Source organism: Pelodiscus sinensis, chromosome 6 (assembly GCF_049634645.1).
Source record: "Pelodiscus sinensis isolate JC-2024 chromosome 6, ASM4963464v1, whole genome shotgun sequence".
Classification (NCBI taxonomy): Eukaryota; Metazoa; Chordata; order Testudines; family Trionychidae; genus Pelodiscus; species Pelodiscus sinensis.
The window spans coordinates 115,765,018-115,786,944 of record NC_134716.1 but is presented as its reverse complement, the minus strand read 5'-3'; the positions used below and the strand labels follow the sequence as shown (position 1 = coordinate 115,786,944).

The 21,927-nt window shown below is 44.9% G+C and overlaps 1 protein-coding gene across 2 annotated transcripts in view; it reads left to right on the top strand.

Moving 5' to 3' along the window:
* The first annotated feature begins 7,787 nt into the window (after positions 1–7,787).
* LIPG (lipase G, endothelial type) overlaps positions 7,788–21,927 on the top strand; it is a 31,107-nt gene continuing 16,967 nt past the window's right edge. Inside the window, exons 1-8 of one of the 2 annotated variants that reach the window (XR_003086869.2) lie at positions 7,788–8,255; positions 11,317–11,510; positions 13,779–13,958; positions 15,462–15,573; positions 19,124–19,348; positions 19,815–20,057; positions 20,624–20,744; positions 21,445–21,663. Coding sequence is in view for 1 of the 2 variants with exons in the window: in XM_006136736.4 (XP_006136798.1) it covers positions 8,162–8,255; positions 11,317–11,510; positions 13,779–13,958; positions 15,462–15,573; positions 19,124–19,348; positions 19,815–20,057; positions 20,624–20,744; positions 21,445–21,663 (1,388 nt within the window). In the remaining variant the exon portion in view is untranslated. The remainder of the gene's footprint in view (positions 8,256–11,316; positions 11,511–13,778; positions 13,959–15,461; positions 15,574–19,123; positions 19,349–19,814; positions 20,058–20,623; positions 20,745–21,444; positions 21,664–21,927) is intronic. The other variant, XM_006136736.4, reaches the window with a different exon arrangement.

The following is a 21,927-nucleotide window of genomic DNA, read 5'->3' as shown; positions in this document are numbered from 1 at the left end:
GCCAAGGGGCCCAGCTATTCAGTCAGCCCCCACTGACTGAGGGTGAATGATGTTGCATAAAAAACAGATTAGGAGAAATATGAGAAGGGTTTACCTGCAGCAAAGACAGCTTGCCAGAGATCAAACTGGGCCCTCAATAAAGGATAATACCACAGAAGACTATGGCCTGACTTCACTGATCCTCCAGGATTTTAACATATTCTGAAAGCAAAAAGACTTGTTTTTCGAAGGACATGAAGGAATCGAAGTGTTGTCCTCCTGCTAGCATCCTCATAGCTGTTCAGTGTTTGAAAGGCATCACTATGGAGGGGGAGATGGCGGTTCACAGAGGAATGGCTTTGAAGTAATTGGAATGGAACTGGGGCTTTGTTTATGCTGGGATTTCCAGCCACAGCTATTATATAGCGGCCCTAGTGTAAACCCACTAGTATATACAGGTAATGCCATAATTAACACTATGGCAGCTTAAACTAGGGCAAACCACACACATCCATATAAATATGGATTTATAGAGAAACACGGGTGGCCTGTTACTGATGGCTGTGACCAGGGCAAATCATCTGTGCAGACAAGTTCTGGGCTAATGAAAGCATCCAAAGTGGAAGCCCTATTGCCTGAGACCTGTAAAGCTATACTGGACAAGTCATAAGAATGGGAGCTGTAGGAAGTGATCCTGCCCTGAGAGGTAACTAGGTGATATAATGGACAAGCCTGCCCTAATTTCAGTGGTGGTGGACATACTCTGTGGGCCAGTGAGTCCTGTGAAAAAAGTGGAAGAATCCCAATTGCTGGAAGTAATCAGAACTAGAGGCAGGAAGGAAGATTGGCTGGATGTTGACAGGTGCTGACTGTGTAAATCACTTGAACATATAAAATTGGGGACCAATTCTGACTCAGCAGTGGAAGTGGTCTGAAGGATCTAGTAAGCTTTTTCCATCACTAAATTCTGCCTTTTTTTTTTTTTTTTTTTGGCCCTGAATCTACTGTGTATGTGTAAGCAAAGGGAGACAATGGCATTAAGGTCACTTGCCAATTATGCAGAATTTCCTGGGTTCCTTTCCTTTGTTCTACTCATACATTTCCCCAATACGGCCTTGTCTAAACTAGCACTTTTGTTGTCAAACTTTTGTTCGTCAGGGGTGTGAAAAAACACCTCATAACCAACATAAGTTTCACCCCCAGAAGCGCCAGTGTGGACTGCACTACATTGGTAGGAGGGCTTCTCCCGCCAACACAGCTACCACCACTTCTTGGGGAAGGTATAATTATGTCAACAGCAGAGCTCTTTCCCATTGCCATAGCTCAGATACATGGGAAACCTTAAAGTGGCGCAACTGCAATGGTATAGCTATAAAGTTCATAGAGTAGGTATAGGCTTAGTCTCAGTCTAGACTCCTTGCCCTATTCCTTTGTCCTTGATTTTTCTCTATTCTTTCTCCCCTCCTTCAACAAAAATCAAACTGTCCGTTCCTTGCCAAAAAAACAAAACAAAGAAAGCCACCAACCCACAGTGACATTCTGTCATATAAAGCAACACCCTAGTATTCCCATATTCCCATGGTGATATAATTATCCTATGTTTTGTGCAAAGCATACCCTGTAAGGGATCCTTCAAAAATCCTGATCTGTTGAACACTAAAATCCTGTGGGATTATATGTGCTGTCACTGTATCAAAAGTTATGGATCTTGACTATGTACCAGTATTTCAGATGTGTTTGCTCTTGGGGTGACACTAGCCAGCACATTGTGCATGAACCGTTTAAGATAATGGCCCATTGAGACACATAATAGGCCATGGAAAAAGCTTATCCCCGCCTTATGGACTTTCTTGTGAAGTTCTAGCTAGGATATGGGTATGATTCACCAAAGCATACAAGGACTTGTGATCATGTGAAGCTCATATGATACTAGACTTCATCTTGTGCCTGTACTTTTCCATTAACTGTGCTGGGGACTTTTGTGTGGGATAATGAAATTCCCTCCACATGGCAGAAACTATAAAAGGGGAAAGCAACATTATCACTTGGCCTCACTCCCCACCCCATAACTCAACACCTAGAAACACCTTAGGAATGAGGACTGAATTAGAAATGTGGTCCCAGGCCAAAGAGATGTCTAGCCTCCGTATGGAAGATTGATGGACTGTTTGTACCATCAGGGTGAAACTGTTTAAAATCAGATTGTGATTTTGTTTTATTTCTTAGGTAATCTGCTTTGATCTGTGTACTTATTGTTATAATCACTTACAATCTAGCTTTCTGTTGTTAATACATTTGTTTTATTTTTTTTTTTTACCTAAAACAGTGTGTTGCGGGAAGTGCAAAGGGAAATCTGCTCAGGACAGGGAAATCTGTATTGTTCCCTCCACATTGAGAGGTGGATGGGGAGGGGATGACCTCATAATAAACTTAAATTAGTGAGGTTTTTGACCAAAGCAAGATATTACCACTGTGGCATCCCCAATTGAGGAATTGAGGGGAATTTACTGAAGCCTCTCTACTGTAGGTTCACAAATGGCAGGCAAATTAATTAATGTAACGGCAGCTGGGTGTGCCCTAGTTGTATATGGCTGCGAAAGTACAAGACATGGAGAGAACTGCAGCTTGTCACAGCCCCACAGTGTAAGAGGATGCCCGGATTGATATGCTAGGAGGAATGCTGTCTCCTTGCTGCTGGGCATCTGCATCAGAAGAATCCCAAGAAATGGGAGGGCATGTGACACCTTGAACTGTTCATTTGTGTCTCCCACTAGCTACATCTATATGTCACCCTTCCACTGCAAGACAGAAGATTGGCCTGAATGTTATAAAAAAGAAATAGTTACAGGAGAAAATTAGATGTTGTTGCCTGACATACCATAGACTCCTAGGGCTGGAAGAACCTCAGGAGATCATCAGGTCCAGCCCCCTGCCCAAATCAGAATCAACCCTAACTAAATCATCCCAGCCCGGGCTTTGTCAAGCCGAGATTTAAAAACCTCTAGGGATGGAGATTCCACCACCTCCCTAGGTAACCCATTCCAGTGCTTCACCACCCTCCTAGTGAAATAGTTTTTCCTAATATCCAACCTAGACCTCCCCCACTGTAACTTGAGACCATTGCTCCTTGTTCTGCCATCCATCACCACTGAGAACAGCCTCTCTCCATCCTCTTTGGAACCTCCCTTCAGGAAGTTGAAGGCTGCTATCAAATCCCCCCTCATTCTTCTCTTCTGCAGACTAAATAAGCCCAAGTCCCACCAGCTACTTCTATACTGCAGCCTTCTTCTGCAAAAGCTTATGCAAATGAAGCGCAGAGTAGAATATCGCCACACTTCATTTGCATAATTAATTAGCAGCCGTTTTTGCGCAAGAGGCTTTTGCACAAAAAGGAGCTGTGTAGATGGCTCCTTTTTGCTCAAAAAACCCCTCTTGCGCAAGAGCCGTTCTTCCTGACTTAGCACTTGTCCTTGTCAAACCTCATCAGATGTCTTATGGCCCAATGCTTTAATCTGTGTAGGTCACTCTGGACCCTATCCCTGCCCTCCAATATATCTACCTGTCCCCCTAGCTTAGTGTCATCCGCAAACTTGCTGAGGGTACAATCCATCCCCTCATCCAGGTCATTAATGAAGATATTGAATAAAACTGGCCTTAGAATCGATTCGTGGGGCATTCCACTTGAAACCGACTGCCAACCAGACATCAAGCCATTGATCACTACTCATTGGGCCCAATAATCTAGCCAGCTTCCTATCCATTTATCCAATCCATACTTCCTTAACTTGATGGCAAGAATATTGTGGGAGACTGTATCAAAAATTTTGCTAAAATCAAGGTATATCACATCCATTGACTTCCCTATGTCTACTGAGCCAGATACCTCATCACAGAAGCTAATCAGATTGGTGAGGTATGACTTGCCCTAGGTGAATTCATGTTGGCTATTCCTGATCACATTCCCTCTTTCAAGTGCTTCAAAATGGATTCCTTGAGAATCCCCTCCATGATTTTTCCAGTGACTGAGGTAAGGCTGACTAGTCTGTAGTTCCCTGGATTGTCCTTCTCTTTTTTGAAGACAGGCACTACATTTGCCTTTTTCCAATCATCCAGGCTCTCTCCCGGTCTCCATGAGTTTTTAAAGATAATGTCCAAAGGCTCTGCAATGATATTTGCCATCTCCTTCAGTACCATTAGAAGCATTAAATCTTGATCCATTGATTTGTGTATATCTAGGTTTTCTAAATAGTTCTTAACCTGTTCTTTCTCTACCAAGGAATGCCCGCTTCCTTCCCATACTGCGTTGCCTAGTGCAGTAGTCTGGGATCTGACCTTGTCTGTGAAGACAGAGGCAAAATGTATGGTGCATGCATGATATTGATTCCTTAAGAATTCCCAGTTAACACTCTGAAGTTGAATAGGGTTCTTGTCCCAACATCAGGCCCACAGTGAGGCTGTGACAGGCTGTAATTCTCAGAGAGAATTCTAACAATAGAGTCACAGCTCCTGTCTGATCCTTTAACCAGGCTGGTATTCCTGCCCAGCATATGTTTTTTCTCTGCCCTTTCCCTGCCCCCACCGCCTGTGTGCTCCACTGTTACTGCAGGTCAAAACCATCCCTTCCCCCCACCACTCAATTCATTCCCCTGCACCAGCCCTTCTCTCTCCCTCCTCCCATCCATCTCAAATCCGGATTAGGTGGAGGGAGCTGGGAAGGGAATCTAGTAACCAAAGTCTATCCCATTAAATCCTAATGCCCAAATTGTATTTTATAACTAACCTAAAAAAGAGAAATCTGTAAATCCTTCATTACTCCCTCTGGAGAAGAGGAATGAAAATAAAGGGGGAAGGGACTATGGATAATATATATGAGGCAGGGTTGTGAGTATTGGTGTGCATAGAAGAGAACTGAAAAGGAACCCTAACAGCCTAGTAGAAGATCATTATCATACCCTGGATTACTGCTTAGAGATTAAAATATAAAACTCATATTCAGTTTTATTTGTATCTTTGGTGTGTGAATAAAAAGTCTTTGTTTGAATACTTCTTACTCCTATTGTTGTGCTATTCATTTCAATAATAAATACTCAGCTAGCCCCAAGTAGCCCACAGCCATCATCCTACCACATATTAAAAGAATGACTTGTTTGGTGTGAGTAAAGCAAAATTTGAGTTTACAGATAGGAGATGGGTTAACTCCCATGTCTCAGGACAGGACTGAGGCTGCACTGAGGATCAATTTATTGGCATTTGATTTAGCAGGTCTAGTTACCATTGGGGTAACACAGCACCAGCCAAAGTTTATCACTTTTGACAACACAGCTCTGCTCGGCAGAGTGCGTGTGTTCATGTATATAGAGTTTGGTTCTGAAGCCTTTTCCACTCCTCAGCTCATTCTTAGTGGTCAGGGGAGAGTTCGTTCAGATGGGGCTTACATATGGTGATTCCTTTTCTTCAGAAGCAAATCTGGCCTTGGACCATCTGCTCAGCAAGCTCCATGCCTCGCTTTTAGGAGCCCCATCCTGAAGGCTGCCGTTTTCATGGTAAGAGCAAGCAGCAATTAGTGCTCCACACTGGTCCTTTTGCACAAAAGTTTTTTGGAAAAAGACTTTTGCCCGAACGGGAGCAGCACATGAGATCGTCAGTGCTTTTGCGGAAATTCAAGCGGCCAGTGTAGAGAGCTGGCAAGTTTTTCTGGAAAAGCAACTGCTTTTCCGGAAAAAGTGGCCAGTCTAGACACAGCCACATTGTATGAGCAGTATGGGAAATCTGAGGAAGAGTGCTCTATTTCAAAATAAATGCTGTGTAGACGCTCCCTGTTTCAAAATAAGCTTTTTCGAAATAAGCTATGCAACTGATCTAGCTCAATTTGCGTAGCTAATTTCGAGTTAAGCCCTGCAGTGTAGATGCACCCACAGAGATGGGAGCAGTGCCATGGAACTGTAGGAATGAAAAGGGACTTAACAGTCCCCTGCACTCATGGCAGGACCAAGTGTCATTTAGACCATCCCTGACAGATGTTTGTCTAACCTGCTCTTAAACATCCCCAATAATGAAGATTTCACAACCACTCCGGGCAATTTATTCCAGTGCTTAACTACCCTGACAGTTATCAAGTTTTTCCTAGTCTGTGTCTACACTGCACACTAATTTCAAAATAATTTATTCAGCAGGCTTCCTACTCTGACTTCTGTAACCCTCATTGAGGAGTAAGGGAAGTCAAAGGAAAAGTGTTCTTCCTTTGACTTCCTGCTGTGTAGACAGTGCCAAAAGCTGAGTTAAGCTACTTCGACTTCAGCTACACAATTAAGGCAGCTAAAGTTGCATATCTTAACTTGACTTTAGCCTGCAGTGTAGATGTACCCCTAATGTTCAACTGAAACCTCACTTGCTGCATTTTAAGCCCATTGCTTCTTGTCCAATCCTTAGATGTTAAGGAAAATACTGTTTCTCCCTCCTTCTTGTAACAACCTTTTAGATACTTGAAAACTGTTATCATCCCCTTTCAGTCTTCTTTTCTCCAGACTAAACAAACCCAGTTCTTTCAGTCTTCCCTCATAGGTCATGTTTTCTAGAACTTTTTTGTTGCTCTTCACTGGATTTTCTCCATTTTGACCACATCTTTCTTGAAACGTGGTGCCCAGAACTGGACACAATACTCCAGCTGAGGTTTAAACAGTGCAGAGGAGAGGGGAAGAATTACTTCTCATGACTTGCTTACCACACTCCTGCTAATATATCCCAAAATGGTGTTTCCTTTTTTGCAACAGTGCCACACTATTGACTCAAATTTAGCTTGTGGTCCACTATGACCCCTATTTTCCCTTTTCACAGTACTCTTTCCTAGATAGTCATTTTCCATTTTGTATGTGTGAAACTGACTGTTCCTTACGGAGTAGAATACTTTGCATGTGATCCCGGTGAATTTCAATCTATTTTCTTCAGACAATTTTTCCATGTTGTCCAACTCATTCTGAAATTTTAGCTTGTCCCCTAAAGCACTTGCAATCCCTCCAGCATGGAACCTTGTAAGTGTACCCTGTGACATTATCTAACTCACTAATCAAGCTATGGAAGAAAACCAAGTCCAGAACTGAACCCATGCTGACAGGTGCACTGGGAGTGTAGACAGATATGGGGGCAATGGATTAGGAAGTAGCTGCACTTGTGGGATAGGGAGGGAGAAGAGGGTTGGGTGGAGAAGGCAACAGCATGGGGGGTGGGGGTGTGTTAAGGGTGTGTGTTAAGGGTATTGCTGGGAGTCAGCCCGCAGCACTGGGGCAAGGAGGAAGTAGTAAAGGGTGAGGGCTGGCCAAGCCTGCTGGAAACGTTTGTACAGTGGGCGTGCTGCTGACAGCTACTGAACCCTGTATCTGAGGGAAACCACTTCAAGCCAGGAGGCGCAGGAGCACCCTTCTTTCCAGCTCCTATAGGGCTGGCTCAAGACACTCCCCGCCCCCGTTCCCCCAATCCCTTCAAATCCACTAACTGAGCCGGAGTGCCCAAGTATCTCCTCCCCACGCCATGCTCTCTCCTAGCAGCGGCTGCAAGGGGCCGGCAAAGGGAGCGCCTCCCAGCTGGGGGTGAGGCGGAGGAGCAGCCACGGGAGGTGTCCTGTTACACGGGGAGGGTGGAGGGGCCCGCCCAATTGTTCCGTGCCCCAGCCTGACTATCTCGCTTCCCCCGGGCACGGGACACCCGTGGGGCAGCTCACGCTGCTTCCAGCTGCCCCCGGCTGGCTCCCTCCCACCCGTTCCATGCTTCTCCCAGCGCTCGGCTCGCTCAGCCGCGGGCGGGCTGCGCGCCGCGTGTTTGGAAAGTTGCCGGTTCGCGTCGGGGAGGGTGTGACCAATCTGATCCGGGAGCCATGAATAAATTAACCAAATCCCATCTGGCCATGGGTCAGGTGACTCCCCATGCAACTCTACTTTCGGCTCCTGGCAGCCACGCACGCTTCACCGGCAGCGCTAGGGCGCCTCGCAGTTACTCTGCTCGCTTTCCTTGCTCCTTTCTCTCCAGCTCCCTCGTTAACGTGCTTCGGCTCTCTTTCCTTCTGGAGGAGGGGCGCCAAGAAGCTGTGTGCATCTGTCACCCCGGCTCTGATTGGCGCACGGCCAGCGGCAGTGGGAGAAAAAAAAAGGGAAAGAAAGAAAAAAAGAAGAGATCCTGGCTTATTTAAGCAATGAGAAGCTCTGCTTTCCTGTTGTGCATTGGGATTGTATGCTGCAACGCAGCGAGGGATTTTGCACCGGTTGCAAAGGAAGAACCTCTGAAAGGTAACACACCAGCACCTCTTGGTATTAGAGCAAAACTTCTAGGGTTTAGTGTCTAGTCCATGCGTTGTCAATGACACATCTGATCCACTAACTTAGCGCATGGACTAGACATACAACCACAGTGAGTTTCTAGTCATGCATGTGTCCCACTTATAACTCCGTGTTGGCTTTAACCTTTTCTTTGGCTGTTACACCTTTGTGTACTGATTATTAAAACTACACCTAAATGGACTTTATGTTCACAGTTCCAGCTTAATCTAATGGGTTAATTTAAGTGGATGTCTCCTGCCAACAACAGATTTGAAGGGAATGACTACTGGGAGAAAAACAACAAATGGTCGGGTAGCACTTTATAGACTAACAAAACGTGTAGATGGCTATAAAGTGCTACCAGACCATTTGTTGTTTTTTTTCTGTAACAGACTAACTCTGCTACCCTCTTGAAGCTGCTGGGAGAAGTTGTTCTCCCTTACTGTGTGATTTCCTTCTAAGCATTTGATAAGACTAGTGTGTGGAAAGTTGGCACATGCATTGGAAGCACGGGGTAAGAAACAGAAGTAGCCCTGTTCAGTAGAGCTAAGGCTCTCTAGGAAATGTATGGAAATTCCCCTTGCCCACTTGAAATATTTTATTTACTCTATATAAAGTTTGCTTAAAGATTCTAGTTAGCGAGTATAGCAAGGCATAAACAATGCCCTCTAACAGCATTCCTAAGTGTCACTTCTTTCTTTAGAAGCCTAGATACAGGAAGCTTGTTACACACAGAATCCTAGAATGGAAGGAACATTGAGAGGTCATCAAATCCAGTCCCCTGCACTCATGGCAGGACCAAGCACCATCTAAACCATCCCTGACAGGTGTTTGTCTAACCTGGTCTTAAATATTTTCAATGATGGAGATTCCACTATGATGGAGATTCTACTATCTCCCTAGAAAATTTATTCCAGTGCTTAACCACCCTGGCATACTGCAATTTGTGTATCTTTTCCAACTTGTCTTTGGGAGGACGCTTTTCCAAAAATTTGCACACCAAATTTCAGAAAAACCTTCTCTTTCAAGCCATCTCTTGTTCCTCGTGAAAGGAAGTTTATAGGGATGGCGAAAGAATGCGGCTGAGTTCCTTAGACACATCATAGCTTTTCCAGGATACCAAAGGTATCCCGGAAAAGAGGTGCAGTCTAGACGTTGCCCCTGACAGGAATTTTTCCCTAATGTCCTAAACCTCCTTTGCTGCCATTTAAGCTCATTGTTCCTTGTTCTATCCTCAGGTGTGCAGGAGAATTCTTTTCCTCCCTCCTTGTTAACAACCTTTTAGATACTTGAAGGCTGTTCTCATGTCCCCTTTCAGTCTTCTCTTTTTCCCATCTAAACAAACCAATCTTGCCTCATAGGTTATGTTTTCTAGACCATTCATCATTTTAGTTGCTCTTCTCAGGACCTTCTCCAGTTTGTCCACATCTCTGCAGTTCGTTCTGTGCATGGGTTCTCATGAGCTCCAGCATCCCGGCATTTGGTAACATGACAGAAATAAGGAAAATGGCATGTTGTGGTGATAAAAGCCATGTAATCTCATGCTAATGTGTGCTTGCTCCTCCGAGTTAGCTGTAAGACTCTGGTAGGGCACAGTCCTCTAAAGCAGGTATACTTTCACTGAAGTCACAGGAGTTGCCGGAGGGCTGACTTCCCCTTCATTTAATATAAGCTGCACTAACAGTAAGACTAGACACTAATTTTGAAATGAAATTGAAACAATAACACTTCTTGCTCCACAAAAACCCAGTTGTTCTTCCCCTTTACCATGTGAACTTTAATTGGAGGGCAAGGATGAAGGCAAATTCTGTAATGCTTTTTCAAAACTGCCATCAAAGTCAATGGGGATTTTGCATTAGCAAGGACTGCAGCATTTTCAATGATATTTAGATTTTGGAAGGTCAATGCATTTTGGTCTGGTTGAGCTCTTGAAAGCCAATCAACATTCTCTACCCTGCATTACTGATTTACAGTGTAATTAAATCAATAGCAGAGCATCCCCTCCATATCCTTTCTCCCTCCTACAATGTCTGTGAATTCCAAATTAAAATGCATGTTGTTTGCTCGCTGCTACTGTGGTTAGCAAACTAAAGTGACTGGGCAGCTCACCAATCTGTAATCAGGATAGTCTGCTGTACTGTAGGAGAACCTGGCTGACATTCAGTTACAGCAAAGCGACTGAAGTCCCAGTCTTCCATTAAAGACACCCCAGGCCTCAGCAACTTTTGGATATTACTGAAGAATCTGCTTTCCAAAACTTTAGAAGAACATTGCGTGAAGCTTCTTGATTTGACACAACAAAAAACAGTGGTTGAGCTGGGAAATTCTTCTCTGCCAGATGTCTAATAAGTGGGGGTATTAAGTGTCTGACTTTGAATTGCTTGTAGAGGAGGTATACAAGGGCATTTAAGGGAGTGGAGGTATCCTCCTTTTGCAGCTGTCTTGGAATCTTTCTGCTAATTGGTCGCTTTCAGCAGTATCTATAAATGTACTCTAGGGTTTGAGCCAGAAATTCACCACCCCTTTTTCAAATTGAGGAAGTGGAAAATCTGTTTTCCCATCTCCCAGCCTTCATTTGATGAGAGAGAGACTGCAAACAAACTCTTAAAACAGGTTCTCAAACTTCATTACACCATTTAACCGACACCCCTGCTGGGTGTGTTGTACTGTCCCATCTAGTAGCACTGTGACCACTTACAGAGATAATAAGTCTGCTCTACAGCCTTATCTAAGAGCCAGGTGGCTTTTAGGTCATGCAGTCGAGGCTCATGCACTAAACTCCAGAAGCTCCAGGTTTGATTATGCCTGCTGTCATTATGACGACACTCCTCTTCCAACAACAAAGGACTGTGGCTCAGGATCAGGCTTCAGCCTCAGGTCCAGCCCCGGCAACCTAATTAAAATGGAGTTGCAACCCCTAGTTTAAGAACCACTGTCTTAAAATACTCCATTAAAAATGATGCCTTGCACCTACTTTGGTGAATAAGGTCTTAAAAGTTGTAACCATACAACATTGCTGATCTCTCTCTAGATGATGTTCCTGTGCTGCTGAAGAAAGGAAAAGAACTTGCACAGGCTCAAGGAGTACCTGTGAAGTTTAATCTTCGCTCCTCCACTGCTCCAGAAGATGAAGGCTGTTCTCTCTCCATAGGCCAAGACAAATGTTTAGAGGACTGTAAATTCAACTTGACAGCTAAAACCTTCTTTATTATTCATGGATGGACGGTAAGCGTTGGGATGTATGTAGCCCTAGGCACTATTTAATTTCCGGTGTGCTAGTTAATTGGGCGGCACAAATGACTCCAACCATATTAGGACTAGAAAGAGGCAAACCCTAGAAGCAGTGTGTGTTGGGGGGGGGGGGGAGGGAGGATCAAGTGCCCAGAGGCAGAAGATTTATTGGGGTCCTACACATTTAGGCACCTCACATCTCTTGGCTGCCCAGGAGCCCTGCCCCCTTTACCTTCCCTTTGTCCTACCTGGCTAGAAACTGGCATTGTGGTAAGAGTTGCCCAGGGAATGTGAGGCACTATGGGAAGCCATATTGCATCCTGCAGGGAAGAGATATTGGAGGGTCCTGGGCAGCTCTTACCAAAGCCTAGGGCAGTGGTCCCCAAACTGCAGGGTATGCCCCCTGAGGGGAACACGGGGGAGGGGGGGGCGGAGGCAAGCAGGTGAGATTACCACCCAAACCTCCTGTGGTTCCACTGAACCCTAGCCCAGCTCCCAGCGCCTGCCCTGGCTCCGCTCCCTGCTGCAGCTTAGCAGCACCTCTGGTTCCCGCTTCTGGCCTGACCACAATCCCTGACCTTCGTTTTTAGGAGAGGTGTGCATCACGGACCATGTACGGGGGATGTATCTGAAAAAGTTTGGGGATTCTTGGCCTACCCCTGGTGACCTTATGTCCCATTTTTGGCCTCAGATGGCCCAACTTTTTTGGCAAAAATGGTAAGAGCAAAGAGGATGAATGCCCAGATGTTCCAAAAAAGGGTTTTGGAGGATGGGGGCTGAATGGCCAAGATTAAGCCAGTACTGCGCAGGGGACAAGGGGACTTGGACAAGTGGTTCAGGCCAGCTCTGCCGAGAGGGAGGGAATATTGGCTTAGGCCAGATCCACGTGAGAGGTGGAAGGGGTTCAGGTGAGTGGCTTGGTTAGCTCCTAGAAGGGGGAATACACTTTCCAACACAGGCTCCATCTTCTGACCTCAGGAGGAAGCAGAGGGGTTGGGGAGAGGAAATGAGGAGCAGGGAAGAGGGCCAGATTGCCAGTATTCCTGTGTGGCCCCCAAATTGGCCAGGGGCCTGCGAGTGTCCCCCCAGTCTGGCCTGCCTGAGAGAGAGGTGCTCCCACCATGTTCGGCTGCTCTCCCCAGCAGCCAGGCCGGGGGTGGAATGGAGCTGCTTCTACCTGAGAGAGTCTGGCTGAGAGGCAGCAACGGCCCATTTCCTGCCCAGCCTTGGCTGCCAGGGACAGGGGCTGAGTGAACCGGAAATATACCGCAGTCCAAAGGGGCTTTGGCTTGCTTACCCCTGTCCCTATCAGCCGAGCCTGGGCAGAGAATGGCTCATTGCAGCCTCCCAGCCAGGCTCTCTGCCAGGGTGAATGGCTGAATGTGTGGGAGTAAGGCGCACGGAGAGAACAGAGGCCCCTTCTCACCCCACAAGTAACATGGGGCAGGAAGAGCATGGTGGCCCAGGCTGCACTTAGGCAGGGGGAAGCAGGCCTCACTGGGCAGAGAAGAGATGTGAGAAGGACACATCCTCCCCTTTAGATTGTCCCCTCACTCCCGTATGGGGAAACATAAATCTGTGGTCAAGAATATACAGGATACTATACTTTGTGTTCTGTCCTCTGCAGCCTCCTAGTACTTGTGCTTGAAGGCCTAATTAGAAGCAATGATGCAATGTTGCAGGTACTAGGGTTGCCAAATACTTTCACAAAAAATACTGAACATGGCAGGAAAAAAATTGGGTGGGGGGGACAAAAAAAAGGGGGGGGAACCAAAGTTGAGTTTAAAAAAAAAAAAAAAAAAAAAAAAGAGAGACACTCCCCACTATATGCGGCAGGGGAAGAATATCCCAAGCAGCCTTCTGTCTGAGGAAAAACAGAAAATACCAGACATTTTACATGTCTGGTATTTTCGGTTTTGTTTTTTTTTACTGGACAGAGGCTGCAAATACCTGACACCAGGCAACCCTAGCAGGTATTCATAAGAACTCTGCAAAATCATATTGGCTAGCCAGTGTGTTTCATCCTCGTTTTGTATCTGAGCCTCATGAACTGGACTGAAGAAACCTAACGTTTTAAATGACAGGTGTGCAAACACATTGCTGTTACCTCGGTAAAAGTTCTGCTCTTAAAGTACTAGATGCAAGAATTGGTACCCCGTGCAAGCTGACCATGTGTATATTATAAAGTTTAAAAGGCTAACCTAATGGCATGTGTGTGTCCCGCTTTCTAGGACCAAAAAGAACTAATTTGATCTTTTGTAGATGAGTGGCATGTTTGAAAGCTGGCTGGGCAGCCTGGTGACTGCTCTTCAGAAGAGAGAGAAGGATGCTAATGTGGTGGTAGTGGACTGGCTTCCCCTGGCCCATCAGCTCTATACCGATGCTGTGAACCACACACAGCTGGTTGGAAAAGACATTGCAAGGCTGCTCAACTGGTTGCAGGTAAAATTGTACGAATGGTCCCTGTGGGGTAGTGCATGTGGGAACAGAACAGGGGCCAGCTTTAGCACTTCTGCAGTGTGAAAGCAGCTGGCCTAATTCATGACCTCAGTTCAGTAGCTTGGTCCAGCACAAAGATGACAGGACAGAGTCAAGCCTGGTGTAAGCGGGAGCAACCCTGAAGCGATTCCATTCCTGCTTTGTGACCCTGCTTGCATCAGGATTGGAGTCAACCTGTGGAACTCCTTGCCAGAGGAGGCTGTGAAGGCTAGGACTATAATAGAGTTTAAAGAGAAGCTAAATAATTTCATGGAGGTTAGGTCCATAAAAGGCTATTAGCCAGGGGATAAAATGGTGTCCTTGGCCTCTTGTTTGTCAGAGGCTGGAGAGAGATAGCAGGGGACAAATTGCTTGATCATTGTCTTCGGTCCACCCTCTCTGGGGCACCTGGTGCTGGCCACTGTCGGTAGACAGGATACTGGGCTTGAAGGACCTTTGGTCTGACCCAGTACAGCCATTCTTATGTTCTGGCCAGCGGGCTGGCCTTACCTGATGCTACCAGCAAGAGCAGAGGTGCAGTGCTTGCTGAATGTAGAGGTTAATCTCCATCAACAAGTGAAGAGTCTCCGGCCCAAGTTTTCCAGACGTGACCAGTGACTGAGTGCCTCCATTTGTGGATGGCCAGATTGAGACTCTTTGGGCAGGTAGTCAGAGGGGCTGAGCAACAGCACTGGAACCAGGAATGGGCAGAGGGGAGGGGCCCAGTTCTCCATTTTTTTTTTTAACATGGGTGTAGTTTGCGGGACTTGGGCAACACTGGGGCTCCCAAAACTGCCAGCTTCAGGCAAACCCAGAACAGTACTTGGTCAATTCCCCTGCTGTGAAGTGCAGCTCCTGTTGGTGCCACTCTGTGCCTGCCCAGGGCTGGCAGTTTTGGTGCCCAATATTACCCTTACTCCCCAAACTATGCCCATATTAAAAGAGTCGGGGCATGGCCCCCTGATGCCTCCAGGTTCCAGCATCACCTGCATTTAGATTCCAGCACCCTTGGAGCTGAGCACCTGCAGATCCAACTGACTTCACTTACAATTGTAAGTGCTCAGATCTTAAGCGGGGGGGGGGGGGGGGGGAAATCAGGCTCAAGATGTCCAATTAGCCCTCCCAAAATCAGTACCATATCTGGCAAAAATAAGAGCTAACCTGGTAATGCTTCTACTAAGTTACTGAACTTTGAGGGCTGCAAAGCAAAACAGAATGCATTGATGTCCCTCATCATCACTCCAGACAGTTTCTCAGAGAACACCGTTCCTGTGACTGAAAGTTAGAAACAAGAAGGGACCAGCTAGTCTCCAAACTACTGAATGATTTTGCCAGTATCTTGAGAAAACATAAGAGGCATGATCCAAATGTCTAGAACTGAATTTGGCAGCTGGAGTCCCTCTGCCTAGATAGAGTTATCCACTCTCTTGAACACATAACCAAACTTAATTATTTCTGCACTTGCAGGAAAAGCAGAACTTTCTGCTTGAGAACGTCCACTTAATTGGGTACAGTCTTGGTGCCCATGTTGCTGGGTATGCTGGTAACTATACACATGGGACAATAGGCAGAATTACAGGTAAGGCTTTCCTAAAGCTACCACAGTGCAATACTTTTGTCCTTTTGCAATATCAGTGGGGTTGTCAGAACTTCAAAATCCTAGCTGCCTTGTTGAGATGTCTTACTCTGGGTTTAATAATGAAAGTATCCAACTATTTTCTTTTGTAATTCTCCAGTCGGACACTCCTCACTGATGTTTTTCTTGCATGTTAAGTAGGGCTGTCAATGTGTAGATGACTACACGATTAACCGATAAGCCTGGGCTTATTGGTTAATTCTGTCAATTACACACATTCACTCTCTCGGCAGCAAGGGTGGGCAGGCAGGAGCCAGTGTCCAGGGGGAGCTGGATTGAAAGCCGGTTCCCCGTGAGCACCGGATGCGCCTGCCCCTCTCCCACTCTCACCCTGCTGCCTCTGATAGAGAGGCAGCAGCACAGAGGGTGAGGGGGGCAGGCGGGAGCCAATACGTGCAGTGAGACATCTTTTAAAGCTGGCTCTCTGCGCATGCTGGCTCCGCAGACCCACCTGCCCCCCCTTGCTGCCTCCTGATACAGAGGCAACAGTGGAGGGTGGCAGGTCTCTCTCTGCAAGTGGGGCCAGGAGCACACTGGCTACTGGCCCCATCCCCAGGGACTATCGAATAGTAGTGTAACCACATTAAATTTTAGCGGCTACACAATTATTTAATTTCACGATATCTAACATCCCTAATGTTAAGGATATTAAACTAAGGCGATTGATCCAATTTCCGCCTCCCACTTTTAGCAAAAAAAAAAAAAAAAAAAAAATCCCTTGGGAACTTGTATTAGTCCTGACACTGTCTCATGAAAGTGAGACTGCTGGCACTCACTGGAATCCGGTCCCAACTGAACATTTACCCAAAGGCTTTCCGTCCTGATTTGACACTTCTGCTATCAAAATTCTACTTTAGGCCTGGTTTACGAGCTAGCCCAGGGCTACGTCTAGACTGCAAGCCTCTTTCGAAACAGGCTTTTTCGAAAGATACTTTTGAAAAAGCCTCTTTCGAAAAAGAGCGTCTAGACTGCAAGCAGTACTTTCGAAAAAGCAAGCCGCTTTTTCGAAAGAGCACCCAGGCAGCCTGGATGCTCTCTTTTGAAAAAGCCCTGTTTGCATTCAAGAACACCTTTTTTGAAAGAGCACTTTCAAAAAAAGGCGTTCTTCCTCGTGAAATGAGGAGTACCGCCGTCGAAAGAAAAGCTGCGTTTTTTCTATTTAATTTAAAAAGAACGCGGCTGTAGTCTAGACGCAGGTGAAGTTTTTTCGAAAAAAGGCTATTTTCGAAAAAACCCTGCAGTCTAGACATAGCCTAATTGAGACAATAGTTTGCCTCCCTTTTGGCCAACATCAAATTTTAAACTCTGCTCAACTTTTGTGAAAAGCTACTTTGTCCCTCCACAACTAAATTCCTAATAAAAACGAGTAGTCCTGTGGCATCTAAGAGTAACAAAAATATATAGAATCATGAGCTTTCGTGGGTAATACCCACAGTGCTATTGGTTCAGAAGGCCAGTACTCTAAAGAGAAACTTTCACCTTTCCTTGTGGAATGTCTTGGATCTTATATGGATTATTTGGAAACATGGTGAGAAAAGGACATTCCTTGCAATAAAATGTATAGCTTAATTACCTGTTACACTAAGGATAAGAGATCCATCTCCCCATAAATATTTGCAAAAAAAAAAAGTATAAATAATAGGGAAGGCATTTAAATAAACTAAATATTTTAAAATTTGCACCAAAGATCAAATTCTCAAGTTAAAGACAATTCAGTTAATTTTTTATTAGACAAGTAAAAGAGGGAAGCAGGTAGTAGCGGCAAGTAATCAGTCTCTCTCACTTAAAAATGACCCAAGTGCAGGATGGTTCGGACAAAACATTCTGGTTTTAACCCATCTTTAGTTCTGAGTCTTATCCAGCTATTCTTGTCTAGATCTTATTACTGTAAGGGAACTTCCTACTGTTCAAGGTATCAGCATGACTAATAGGAATGTTGGATCCCTTGAACATTGGGAAAGGTGAATTGTTCAGCTTCTGTTCACTGCCTCTTTCTTCCCCACTAGTCTCTCCTTTACCAACTTACCTTCTGGATGCTACCGTAGTTCCTCTCCTGTGCAGAAAAAGTGCATGCTTCAAAGACTATTCTTCCCCCTCCCATACTGATGAATCTGTCTCCACATCACATGCCTTATGTCCCTACGCAAAAATCTCGGCTTCCCTAGAATTTCTCTCGCATTGGAGGAAGGGTATTCTCACAAAGCTAATTTAATTTTAAGATCCTTTATTAAAAGGCCTGGTGGTATAGAGATGTAATTTAAACAGGCTAAATAAGAAGTTATTACATCTAATCAGTAACAAAATACTGATAAGCATTTAATCAAGATACTTAGGGTGAACCCAGGGATGCTTAGACTCATATTGGTTGGCTTCAGTGTGGTCAGGCAGGTATTAGCAATGAATTCTTTAAGGATTTACTTTTTTACGCCTTTTAATAAGAGCTGTCTTTGCCAATTACTGATGCCAGCTAAAAACTAATTTGAGACCGTTCACCCTTATTTCCAGTCTTAGTACAGATAAGTTTTACAACCACCTTTCTCCAAGGCCTTTCCTCCCGTCCTTGCTGATCAACAGTTTTCCCTAGTGCACCTGGATTCACATAGACCCTAATTTTTGAGATAGCATTGGTATGTGGTGTGGGAAGATCCATGTTGGCTCATTTTAAGACTGGGAATCGGTCTTATTTAAAATCATCTGCAGTCACCTCCATCAGTCAGAGGCTTGCTTTTCAGAAACTTCCCTTATTCATTAGTCTTGCTTTGAACCAGCCAGCCTCCCTACTTATAATTCCTTACTTTCAAAGCCTCTCTTTCTTGCTAAATAGGGCCTTTCTTTACACCGCATGTCTTTAACCAAACTTAAACTAAACTTTAATTCTCTGTTGTAATATTCATCCTACATCATGTGAAGGAACAGTAAAGTGTCCTACAGTGAAAAGGCCTTCATTTATGGCCAGTCCTTTGCCACCTGGGTCCAAACCCCAAAAACCACTGATCACTCACTGCTCCTATTGAAATCCCAGGTCTAGCCCTTAATGTTTAAGCACTAACAGTAACACATTTCAGAACTTGTCTCAAACACGAACGCTCTCCTTTCATGTCATGAATAGTGGCTAAACATACATGACCAGTGATCAAATACCTCCTGGTACACCACATGCTTGGGGGTGCCGTGCCATCGGACCCCTCCACTACGGACTGTCACACGTGCGTAGTGGTTTGAGTGTCCAGCAACATGGAGATTTCACTGGTTTATTTTGGGCTTCTGTTCTTTGCATCATAGCAGCAATTCTGACGAAATGCCCCTAAATAACTTGGGCAGATTCCAAATATTAATGCATGCTCTCGTTCCACATAATGTTGCTTGAGTGAATGTTTTTTACTCGTTTTTCTAGATTGCATTCTGTGGGGCAGGGTCTGATTGCATAACCTTCTGCTAGGGAAGTACCAAGCACGTTTTTGGCTGCTGCTATGTTGTGCGTTTTCCTTAACAGGGTTGGATCCAGCTGGCCCTATGTTTGAAGGAGCTGAGCCTCATAAGCGCCTCTCCCCTGATGATGCAGACTTTGTGGATGTTCTTCATACATTTACGAAGGAGACGCTGGGTGTCAGCATTGGGATCCAAATGCCTGTGGGTCACATTGACATCTATCCCAATGGGGGAGATTTTCAACCTGGGTGTGGATTAAGTGATGTTTTGGGAGCAATTGCATATGGGAGTAAGTTCTTATTTTTCCTATTTAATAATTGCCTTTGCTGGGAGGGGTGGACAATAAGAGACACCCACATTACATAAGCAGGTGTATTGGAATAATGCATACAACCTAACGAGGCAATTCTCCATCTGTCTTTAGATTTCCCCCTCCCTCCCTCCCTCCCCAAATCTGTAAATTTTGCAAGTCCGGTTTTAATCATCATCAGCTAAAAGACTAATTTGTACTCCAGACCATATTATATGGGCTCTGAAGTCTTGTTTTCTGTCTCCACAGCTAAATGTGTTTGAACAAAATTGTCAGCTTTAAATATGTTGTAATATCTTGTAGTTTATCTGTTTTTTGTCAGACTTAACTTGTGTTGAATTCCAATTAGTCTCACTAACTCTTGCAGTAAATTGGAGCTCTTGGGATGGTGAATGCTAAATTGCTGAAGTGTGTCTTACCACCACAATCTTTTCTGTTGAGCTAGATATTGGGAATGTTGTTAGATGCGAACATGAGCGATCTGTACACCTCTTCGTGGACTCCCTTGTGAACCAAGATAAGCAAAGTTTCGCCTTTCAGTGCACTGACTCCAGCCGTTTCAAAAAGGGAATCTGCCTGAGCTGCCGAAAGAACCGTTGCAACAGCATTGGCTACAATGTCAAGAAAATGAGGAACAAAAGGAACAGCAAGATGTACTTAAAAACCAGAGCTGACATGCCTTTCAAAGGTAGTGGTTTTTTTTAAAGCTACTGAGATCATAGCTTTAGAATATATATTTGTCAGATGAATGAGCTTTCTTCTGGTTCAGAATGCTTGAATTTAGATTTAGTACGGAGAGCTTTTGAGTAGAAACTAAAATATTATGGATGTACACAAAATGGTGACAATAAAAGCAACCTAAAATCTGCCTCATAGTAGCAAGACAGCAACTTTTAATATTAAGCAAGAACACTAAAACACTCCCCGCTAAAAGAAATGTTTCCTGTACTACTTCTGTGGGAGGATGCTTTCAACCGTGTTCCTCTATGCAAGAAATGTGTGGGCGAAGTAGAAAACTATGATTCTGCCACCCCACAAGGCTGAGGGAGCATTCCAAGAGTGGAGTTCCATCTGTGGCTGAGTAATTATCTGCTTTCTATTCTGAGTTAAGGCTCCTTGGCACCCCTCGAGGCTACCTGCATGGGTGACCTTGTCTCTGACAACTGGCTGGCACCCTCTTGCAGACCGTGACTTATCATGGAATAATCAATACCCTCTATTCACAGTCTGGGCACTGTGCTTATCTCTTTTCAGTTTACCATTATCAGATGAAAATGCACATCTTCAGCTACAAAAGTTTAGGAGAAACTGAACTCACATTCTCAGTTACCCTTCATGGCACCAATGGTGATTCTCAACCTCTCTCTCTGGAAATGTAAGTCAAGTGCAATGGATTCATATCCCTGTTTTTGATGGGAATGGTGGGAAGGGCTCATGGGACTAGAAGCGACAGTAAGGTACACTTGCACAAGAATTATTGCTATAGTTGCCACTAAGTCTAATATCCAAAGATTTGCTGAATGTAGTAAAGCAGCAACCTATGTACTGGTGGATTTTATTCTTGGGGAGATGAACTGCCACATAGGGAACAGTCTTCCTTTCCAGTACACACATTCCTGGGCTGTTTCCTCTTTTCCTTCCCCACCACTAGTCTTACCAGAGATCTCTCCTCTCCCCTGCATGATGGAGGATTTTTAATGTGGTTTGAAAACATCCTCCTCTAGTTTGTCTTTGGCAAAAAGCATTCTTCATCCTGCAGGATTACAAAAGGAGTGTATAGCTCCTTCAGCCCATCCTTCTGACAATAAGTAAATTGTAACTGCATGTTGCCTTAGAAGGTGATGGAAAAACGGAAGAAGCCAAAAATGAGATCCCCCTCCCCACAAGGATAACACTAAACCAGACAGCTACTTTCTTTAATCAAACCAGTAGCAAACTAGAAGCATGATCATCAACTGCCTGATTTGAATACTTGATACATGACCGAACCTCTCTTTTCCCAACACCAGAGTTTGAGAAGTGCAATAGGTCACTTCATTAATGAGGAACAAATGCTGAGTTTGTCTGTCTTTCAGACTTGAGCAAATTGGTGTGAATTCTACTAATCCTTTCCTGGTCTATGCGGAAGAAGACATTGGTGACCTCTTAAAGATCAAGCTCACCTGGGAGGGATCTGCTGTATCTTGGTATAGTCTGTGGAGAAATCTCAGAAGTTACTGGTCCCAACCTGATACATCTTCCAAGGAGCTACAGATCCGACGTATACGTGTGAAGTCTGGGGAAACGCAACAGAAGTGAGTAGAGCAGTACTTTTTTGTGGAACACTCATGGCTTGGGGTGACCTTGAGACTTCTGAATCAGTTGCGTTCAGATTTGTCAAAGACAGCAAGAAAAGTAGCTAGCTGCTGTTCAGTGAGGGAACTTCGATGGTTCAAGCAATGCCTCAGTTAGAGGGCACCCAATAGCATGGTTAACAGAAGTGAATTTCCTGCCTCTGTCAGTTTAGAGACCAGGCTTTCTGCAAAACTAATGAATTCACAAGAATGTACGTGCTGTGT